We start from the raw sequence: 10,500 nt of genomic DNA, 5'->3' as shown, positions 1-10,500 counted from the left end.
GAAGGGAATGAAGGTTAGAAAGAAGGTAGGAAGGATGGAAGGAAGGTTGCTCACAATAGCTGAGCACTGTTTGCATGGAAAGGTTGTTGTCACATTCCACAGCTTAATTCTTTAGGGTTTCAGGTCATTAGAGAGAGAAGGGAAGTTATGTTAAACACACACACACAAACATACACACTCACACACACACACACACACACACACACACACAGACACACACACACACACACACATACACATTCACGCACACGATCGCATAAGCACACCCACACACAGGGTGGTTCCGGGATACATGAGCCACTAATTGCATACCTGTCCATCCTAGGGGCCTCATGGGCCCGGGTTCCCAGCTCTGTCGGCTCCAATTAACCTGGTGGCGCTGTTCACTCACATCCATGTTGTTCATATTGATCACCCGCTCATGCAAAGCTCACACACACACACACACCTGCATGCATGAACGAATGATCACACACAAACACACACACACACACTCACACACACACACACACACACACACACACACACGCACACACACACACACACACACACACACACATTTTCAACCACCAAAATATTGGCCAAACTAACATCACTAACATTCTCTGTGGGTCGTCACGGTGATGACAGATGAGTTTACAGTTTTTTTTGTGATTCTCTTCCTTTTCTCATGGGCACTAATCTCTCTTTTTAACTTCTGCTCCTCAAGCCTCTTTCTTAATCCTCTCGAAATAGTCCTCTCATAGCTTAATTTAATATTTTATATTCATTCCATCTCTATTTGAAATTATTTTGTATGTATTTTGTATGGATCCGGTTTTAAATAAGTCCTTGAATGGCAGATGTGCTGGGCTATATCTGTTCTTGTGGGTTTTTTCCACACTGCAAGAATATATTTTCCCTGAAAAACTAGACACAAATAATACATGATTAAGAAAATCTTTTAAGTTAGGTTTCTATTTTTGATCCACTTGAATTCATTGTGACTTAGGCCTAACTATGAACCGAAATGATTATCATACTTTAACTCGACCGGGTTGGACATCAACTGCGCGCGCGCGCACCACACACACACACACACACACACACACACACACACACACACACACACACACACAACCTAAGTGATTACTAGGGACAACAAATTGTTGATTCATTATACATTTTTGACACTTTCAACTAATTAGCAATTATCAAAAATAATAATCAATGATCAAACCAAAAGGTATAGACGACCTCAGCTATACTCAGTATTTGTACTGTTTTGAGAAATCGTATTTATTGATCCCAAATAGGCTACAACCCTCTCGACAGGCACTTTCCAGACTAAATGTTTCAGTACTTATGTAAGAGTGGTGTCAATGTCAACGGTTGTGGGTGGACACCTTTGGATTTTGATACTAGCTTAGTCTATTTATATATACACCTTTAGTTTAATTGCATATAATTATTCTATTTTTTTTTCAGAGAAGTGGCACAATCGTACCTGGCCTTCCTACTGTGAGATACTACCACGGCTACAGGTTCAGACTGAGATCATGATTTAAGATTAGAAACATGGAACTAAGTTGGCGCCAGAATACCGTTCCGCGTTGTGATAACTCCACTCCACCCCGGGCGTGCTGCTGTGACCTGCGGGAGCTGTGCTCCAGCCAGGAGCGCATGAGACGCGCTGGGAGCTACGCGCTGGGCGCTCGTCTTACGAATCTAAAGTTGTTCATTATTTCCCAGAAAATGGAGTGATTAGAAGCGGGTCATAGAACATACCCCATAGTGGGCTAGAGGTATCCCTGTAATAATGTGGCGGTCTAATTGTTTATCAATCAAATTGGTGAGATGAGGCGTGCGAGCGAGTGGGCCCCTATGATGTGGTGGACCCCTCCTCACTGCGGGAGAGAGGTGAGAGGGTTTCTGGTAGTCCTACCTGTAGCCCCTCTCTCTCTCTCTCTCTCTCTCTCTCTCTCCCTGGCAGCGCATGTGCATATCCCTAAATCCTGATGGCCCCCCATTGGCTTTTTCCCTCCCTTCTTTCCCCGCGCCCAACCCCGGCACCACCCGCACCACCAGCACCACCAGCACCACCACCCCCCACTGCCAACGTACCGTGTACTGAAAAGGCAGCGTGTCAGTTTGCGGTGAATCGCAGACACGGTCACACACAGAGACTGGAGCAAGCCACTGCGCAAGGAGTGCATACTTCACCGTGCCATGTGGACGTACCGTCTGCCGGGCACCCGTCTGTCACTGTGAGCGGACAAAGCGAATAACATAAACTCTTTCCGAGGGAAGAGCAAACGAGCGGACTGAAGACGGAGACGGGGAAAGGTAGTGCTCCTCCTCGCAGAGTGGGAAGACGGGGAGCAGGAAAGATTCCTCTCAGCGCGGAGAGCACCCCGGACCCGGAGAGGAGAGCTCGGGGCATCGGCTAGGCGGCTAGGAGTGAGTACTGTACCGATGCGGTACTCACAGACCCATGTACAGGTGCATGGGTCTGGGAGGAACCGAGTGCATGGAGGAAATCAACAGTCTAAAGTGTATCCCCAAATGGAACGTAAAAACTATCCAAGGCACTTTATAGTTTCAAGTAAGTTTCCCTCAAATTCGTACATTCTAATTCAGTAAATGGTACAATATGCCTAAACTTCATCATCGGAAGTCCGTTTTGAGTTATTCAGAATCTGTGCCAAACAGTAGGTATTATGCCTGCAGTTGTTATTTCGTGTCTATTGGAAAAGCATTGATACTTTTCTTGGCAAATATTGGCATTACGCATCACAATCCAGAAAACATGGGTATAAGGCTTCACACACGACTAGTACAGATCAGATATAGAGTAAATCATTTTTCATTAAGTGTGCCAAATGATTCAATACAAACATACTCTCTGTTTTACAACTAACAGACTGTCTCACTTCATTTTATTCACTTGCTACTCACTCTAATTTTCTCTGTCACACCTTCTCTCTATCTCTCTCTCCCTCCCTCTCTCTTTCCCTCTCTCACACACGCACACACACACAAACACACACACACACACGCACACAAACACACACACACACACACACACACACACACACACACACACACACACACACACACACACACACACCTCAATGGATCTCTCTCTGTCCATCAGTGGCTCTCTCTCTCCCTCCAAATGGCTCTCACTATCGCTCTCTCTCCTGCAACAATTGTTTAAATGTATTTTTTCTCATTCTTATTTTTATGATAAATTATCATTTTACTTTTGTGTTCTGAGTTTGAATCTCATAAACATTCATCTCATTATGTATGTACTCTGGCTTAAAAGTAAATATTACACCAGTGAATTGTGGGGGGGGGTGTATCATTTCATACATTTGTATTTCCCTCCCCCTGAATGTGCAAATGCCAATGCAGACACACGTGCATCCCACATTCACACACTAACAAACACACACACACATCCCATATCATGTCCAATAACTTTTTTTTCTCGTTTCACGAACAGTGGCAGCTCCAGACTTACTGGACCCCAAATCTGCCACTCAAAACAGCAAGCCCCGCCTCTCCTTCTCAAACAAGCCTGTCACAGTGAGCCCCCGGGAGGAAAGCGAGGTGAGGGGAAAAAGTAAATACTTTTAAAAACAAATGTTTTGGTTGATGTTTTGCTACAGCAGCATAGTAAAACACACGAGTACAAGTATGCGGACGTGGATCTGACGTTGGCAGTGCTCATGTATTGTAGATGGTGGCCACAGTGATGAAGTGGAAGACAGTGTCTGTGATCTTCTTCCTGGTGGTGTTGTACCTGGTGATGGGAGCGCTGGTGTTCAGAGCCCTGGAGCAGCCCCACGAGAGGTAGACACATGTCTCTGTACCACACAGTCTGGTGGATACATGTCTCTGTACCACAAGGTCTGGTGGATACATGTCTCTGTACTACGCAGTCTGGTGGATACATGTCTCTGAGAGAGACATGTATCTCTAACGCTCCTTCTCTCCTCCAGTGCCCAGCGTTTGGCCATCCTCTCCCAGAAGTTGGAGTTCCTCTCCAGACACCCCTGTGTGAACCACAGCCAGCTGGAGGAACTGGTCAAGGTAGGGCCTTGCACTGCCGTTCAAACCAAGAGCCTACTCAAGCCTACAGTCTCCTATGAATTGTGAAGAATGGGTTTGTGATGACAAACAACTTCTTTCTGGGACGCTCCTTGACTGCAAAGTATTTTATTAACATATTAGAGAGAATGAATTTTATAGATAAATGGGTTTTGTAGGTAAACGGGTCAAATCATGGACAGTAACAACAAAGGAAACAAAGGTGAGGGGGATTGAGACTAAGACTAAGTTAATTTGCCACTATAGGGGAATTGGACCAGTCTGCGAGCGATTAAAAGGAATCTACACAAGGAAGTCAGGAGATTGGCAAGGCCTCAGTATCAGACTCTGCGGCTACAGTGGCGATTGCAAATAAGAACAACCTTAACAACTTTCAGCCCTGCACGCACACACACACACACACACACACACACACACACACACACACACACACACACACACAAACACGCACACACTCACCTTGATAAACAACTGCCCTAACCAACAAAAGCTGTTTTTATGGTGCCCTTCGCGATCCGTGTGACTTACACTCCTATCACTGAACTCTCTCTTGGCCTCTCTCACTGCAGCAAGTGGTGACAGCGATTCGTTCGGGCGTGAACCCTGCAGGAACGCTGACCCATCACGCGAGTCTGTGGGACCTGAGCTCAGCCTTCTTCTTTGCCGGGACAGTTATCACTACTATCGGTGAGGCCACACAGAAGGAAGTGTGTATGTGTGTGTATGACACAACAGGAGACGTCAACGCTTGCATATGCATGGTTGTGTGTGTGTCGAGGGAGCCCGATGAATGAACAACAGCTGGGCCTATTGTTTCACCGTGCTTTCTGTACGAGGAACACTGGGGTAGCTGTTGTGGATGATGATTGATGATACTTCCTGGATGTAATACTATTATGCTCATGGAGGGTCCTTAACTATGTGTATATATCAAGTGTTGTCTAGCCTTCTTACTTGTAATTCAATAAGTAATACGTGTGTGTGTGTGTGTGTGGGTGTGTGTGTGTGTGTGTGTGCGTGCTTGCGTGCGTGCGTGCGTGCGCGTGTGTGAGCGGAGAAGGTCAGAAGTGAGAAAGAGCAAGGGAAAGAAGGGAATTTATAAAGAGAAGGAAATCCGAGGTAACTTGTTTGTTAAAGACAGACTTGAGTCTATCTACAGTAATCATTCCACTTACCTCACACTGCTCTCCCCTCAGCCTCTGATACACATCGTTGGAAGTGTTGTTCATGGTCCTGCGATGTGTGTGTGTGTCATCGCAGGGTTCGGGAACATCTCCCCCCAAACAGAGGGCGGGAGAATCTTTTGCATTGTGTATGCGCTGCTGGGGATCCCTCTCTTTGGCTTCCTATTGGCCGGTGTGGGAGACCAGCTTGGCACCATATTTGGCAAGGGAATCGCTAAAGTGGAGAAGATGATTGTGGTGAGTGACGGTAACAGATACATAAAGACACACGCATACACAGGCCAAAATGGCTTTTTAATAGACAGCCATTAACATGCACAGCACACTGCATTGTATAATGCAGTGTGCTGTGTATCTGTGTGCTTCCATGCATGTTTCTGCACCCTTGTGTGTGTGTGTGTGTGTGTGTGTGTGTGTGTGTGTGTGTGTGTGTGTGTGTGTGTGGTTGTGTGTGTGCATGCGTGTGTATGCATATGTCTGAATGCTAAGATGCTAGATGATAAACCTTTGACCCCTATTTAAATGAGTATGAATCCAACTCTGGTGGAATGCTGGAAAGGCAGCTCTGAGCCCCAGGCTGCAGAGTTAGTTACCCAAGCCCAGTTTTGTATTGAGCTCGGGAAAATGTTAACTTAACGTCTGAGAGAAGCTTATTCCATCTTAATGTCAGCAGGTCCAAAGGAACTTGATTCATCCACTGACATCGATGACCTTGAGATCCCAGCTCATTAAAATGCATTATTGAGGTTGCCCACCGACGTTGGGGGGTCCTTGCCCAAAGTAACAACAGTCTGTCAAACTAATTGGTGACCAGAGCGGTACCTGCAAGAGTGTGGCTGCAAGGGAGGAATAAACACAATGAATAATCAATAAACTATAATGAGCCATCGTTTTAAAACGCTATTCACTCAGTAGCCACTGGCTACTTAAATCAGTGGAGAGCCTTTTGAGTTTTCAAAAGAGAATGTCGAATGTATTAATGGTTATGCATAATGCTGAGGCAAAGGGACAAAAGTTCCCTGTGTGTCTGAGTGTGTGTGTGTGTGTGTGTGTGTGTGTGTGTGTGTGCCTCTGTGTGTGTGTATGTGTATGCTATATGCATGTGTCTATGCTAATGTGCTAATGCTAATACTAATACCATTTTGAACCAGTGTCAATGCATACCCCACACATTAATTCAAACACCTCATTACCAGCCTTATTTAGTGTAATTTCTGGGGTCTGGCAGCAATAAGATAATTATACTTGAACAATTTCATTATTAATACGGCTGCGAATGGTCGCCACATTTTTTTTGTGCCCGGGGAGAATTTGCTGATGCTGACCAAACTTAAAAACCCGAAAGAGGGGATAAGAACGCTTACGGGGAGGTTATTGTGAAGAACATTCATTGAGTGATGGTTGACCACATCCAGGAACGTTCTGGAAGTGCTGAATGAACAGTTCATAGCTGACATTACAAATACTGTGATCCTTTATAATGTAATACTTTATCTATATATAGATATGAAATATATATATATATATATATATATATATACCCACATCGACTGATACTTCCTACTAATGATACTTTACTTTCTCCTCTCTCCCTCTCTCTCTCGCTCTCTCTCTCCCTCTCTCTCTCCCTCTCTCTCTCTCCCTCTCTCTCTCTCCCTCCCTCTCTCTCTCTCTCTCTCCCTCCCTCTCTCTCTCTCCCTCTCTCTCTCTCTCTCTCTCTCTCTCTCTCTCTCCCTCTCTCTCTCTCCCTCTCTCTCTCTCCCTCTCTCTCTCCCTCCCTCTCTCTCTCTCTCTCTCCCTCCCTCTCTCTCCCTCCCTCTCCCTCCCTCTCCCTCTCTCTCTCCCTCCCTCTCTCTCTCTCTCTCCCCTCTGGTTTCCAGCAGTGGGACATCAGTCAGACTAAGGTCCGGGTCATCTCCACGCTGCTCTTCGTCCTGTTTGGTTGTCTGCTGTTCGTGGCGCTGCCGACCGCCGTCTTCAAACACATCGAGGGCTGGTCGGCGCCCGAGTCCCTCTACTTTGTGGTCATCACCCTGACGACCATCGGCTTCGGGGACTTTGTGGCAGGTAGGGTTGCCCCCTCGCAGACCCCCCGGGCTAGACGGGCCGCCGTGCCCATGAGCTGCGAGGCAGGAGGCCGGCGGCACGTGCACTGAGTGATAAAGTGACACAACACTTTAGCACACACACTCACACACAAATATTACCAGAGCACTTCGTCTCACGGTAAGTACAGTAATAACACAATTATACATCTGAGAGATGTATAATTGTATGTAGATCTGAGAGTCTTAAAGAATTAAAAATATATGCATTCAAGCAAATTTTCTCTCACAACTTTGACCACTCTGACGAGATCAGTTCAATTTGTGTTTTCATATTTAAGATCTGCAGGAACCCTGGAGCTCATTGACAGTGTGAGTGTGAATCGAGGGCCTATGGGCGGTGATCCTCAACCCTGACCTGCTGCTCTCTGTGCAGGTGGCTCGGAGATAGAATACCAAGACTACTACAAACCCGGCGTGTGGTTCTGGATCCTGGTGGGACTGGCCTACTTTGCTGCCATCCTCAGCATGATAGGAGACTGGCTGAGGGTCATCTCCAGGAGGACCAAAGAAGAAGTATGCCTACAGCAATCCATCCATCAGTGTCTCTATCTATCTATCTATCTATCTATCTATCTATCTATCTATCTATCTACCCATCGATCTATCTGTCTGTCCGTCCATCTCTCCCCACCTCAACTTTTGCCCTCTGTCTAACTTCATTCCAGCCATGAGACTATTCTGTAATCTGATCAACTGTTTCCCTGCCTCCACCACCACCTCCACCTCCATCCCCACCTCGTGCTAGAAATCGATAGCGTCGCAGGCTATTAGCTTGAGCTTCTCCAGAGTGTGAAAGAGACGGCAGAGAGAGAGAGAGAGAAAGAGAGAGCGAGAGAGGGAGAGAGATAGAAAGACAGAGCGAGTGAGAGAGAGAAAGAGATAGAGTGGGGGGCTGGGAGAGAGTGAGACAGCCAGACAGACAGACAGACAGACCGACAGACCGAGAGAGAGGGCGGGGGGGGGGGGGCGTTTGGAGATCCTTCATTATACATTAGATATGACGATAGCAGGGCAGGAGCTATAGTAATATGTGTGTGTGTGTGTGTGTGTGTGTGTGTGTGTGCGTGTTGTCTTTCTCCACTGTTAAAGGTGTGATATGTTAATTTGGCAGAATAGGCAAACGTTGAATTTGGTCAGATTTCGGTTGGTACATGTCCCCGCACACCGTGATTAGTGACTGACAACATTTCCAATGAGCTGGCTTGTGCTGACCAATCATCCATGCATAAAGAGAAACATGGACCTGGCCAGCATTACGTTGACTTCTCTGTAAAGGCTTACGCGGCCGTTATAGCAAGAAGACGGAACCCAAAGAGTATGTTCGATGTGTGTGTGTGTGTGTGTGTGTGTGTGATATTTGACATGGCTGATTAAATCTAGTTGCAGGTATGATGTTTTGATGTAATTGAGTTGACTTCCTGTGACATCAGAGGCAGAAAGAGCGCCATCAATTCAATCCAGTAATAAGGCAAACAGAAGGATTTTGTCTGCATATTTTATTTGTGTTTGTGTGTTATTTGGATAATGTGGAAAATTACAAGTTAATTATCTTGCTCTCTTGCCTAAATAGACACACTGACATTGCGGGGATTAACCGTCACCTTTCTCTCTTCCTCTTTCCCTCTTTCCCTTTCTTTCCCTCTCCCACTCTTTCTCCCTCCCCCTCTCTCCTCTCCCCCTCCCCCTCTCCCTCTCCCTCCCTCTCCGTACCCCCTCCCTCCCTTCCCTCCTCCCTCACCCTCCCTCACCCTCCCTCCCTTCCCTCCTCCCTCACCCTCCCTCCCTTCCCTCCTCCCTCACCCTCCCTCCCTTCCCTCCTCCCTCCCTTCCCTCCTCCCTCACCCTCCCTCCCTTCCCCCCTCCCTCCCTTCCCTCCTCCCTCACCCTCCCTCCCTTCCCCCCTCCCTCCCCCTCTCCCTCTCCCCCTCCCTACCCCCTCCCTCCCTCACCCTCCCTCCTCCCTCACCCTCCCTCCCTCACCCTCCCTCCCTTCCCTCCTCCCTCACCCTCCCTCCCTTCCCCCCTCCCTCCCCCTCCCTCCCTTCCCTCCTCCCTCACCCTCCCTCCCTTCCCCCCTCCCTCCCCCTCTCCCTCTCCCCCTCCCTCCCCCTCTCCCCCTCCCTACCCCCTCCCTCCCTCACCCTCCCTCCCTCCCTCACCCTCCCTCCCTTCCCTCCTCCCTCACCCTCCCTCCCTTCCCTCCTCCCTCCCTTCCCTCCTCCCTCACCCTCCCTCCCTTCCCTCCTCCCTCACCCTCCCTCCCTTCCCTCCTCCCTCCCTTCCCCCTCACCCTCCCTCCCTTCCCTCCTCCCTCACCCTCCCTCCCTTCCCCCCTCCCTCCCCCTCTCCCCCTCCCTCCCTCTCCCTCCCCCTCTCCCTCTCCCCCTCCCTACCTCACCCTCCTCCCTCCCTTCCTCCCTCCCTCACCCTCCCTCCCTTCCCTCCTCCCTCCTCCCTCCCTTCCTCCCTCCCTCCCTCACCCTCCCTCCCTTCCCCCCTCCCTCTCCCTCCACCCCCCCTCCCTCCAGGTGGTGGAGATCCGGGCGCACGCGGCCGAGTGGACGGCCAACGTGTCGGCCGAGTTCAAGGAGACGCGGCGGCGCGTCAGCATCGACATCTACGACAAGTTCCAGCGCGCCGCCTCCATCAAGCGCAAGCTGTCCACCGACCTGGGCCTGAGCTCCGCCCCCGAGCTCAGCCTCCCCCGCCGGGGCCTGGCCTCGGGGGGCTACGGCGAGGAGCGGGAGAGGGAGCGGAGCGAGAAGGAGGCCGCCCTGCAGTCGCTCATGACGCCGCTGACCAGGAAGGGCCGCTTCTTCATGAACGGTCTGGACCCCGAGATGGGAGACATCTCCATCATCGAGCAGCTATGAGTGGACATGTTTTTAATCACGCTGTAAAAACGTTTTTTTCGGTTGCATATCTGAGAAAGACTGACCCCGTACTAGGGTCAGTGATGGGTTGAACCGGATAAGATGTTGTTGGCGCATGGTGACGGCTGCTCATAAAGGTAGGTCATGTCAGCGTGTGCCCCGACAAATTTGAATGTGCCAGCCTTAAATCGGAGGTGCGAGTCTGCGTCAGTTTGCTTCTTCTGTCGACGCAGAGTG

The 10,500-nt window shown here is 49.0% G+C and overlaps 1 protein-coding gene across 1 annotated transcript; it reads left to right on the top strand.

Moving 5' to 3' along the window:
* Positions 1–3,495: 3,495 nt before the first annotated feature.
* Positions 3,496–10,263, top strand: kcnk2a (potassium channel, subfamily K, member 2a; the record flags this gene model as incomplete). The annotated part of the gene is made up of 8 exons (XM_079736857.1): positions 3,496–3,597; positions 3,728–3,840; positions 3,990–4,080; positions 4,668–4,785; positions 5,359–5,519; positions 7,163–7,349; positions 7,764–7,903; positions 9,919–10,263. Exons 2-8 carry the CDS (start codon positions 3,728–3,730, stop codon positions 10,261–10,263), a joined length of 1,155 nt encoding a protein of 384 aa, XP_079592983.1. The 5' UTR covers positions 3,496–3,597.
* Positions 10,264–10,500: the final 237 nt, after the last annotated feature.

Source organism: Pollachius pollachius, assembly GCF_949987615.1.
Source record: "Pollachius pollachius genome assembly, chromosome: 5".
NCBI lineage: Eukaryota > Metazoa > Chordata > Actinopteri > Gadiformes > Gadidae > Pollachius > Pollachius pollachius.
Note: the sequence above shows the minus strand (reverse complement) of the source record. Positions and strands in the feature narration are given on the sequence as shown.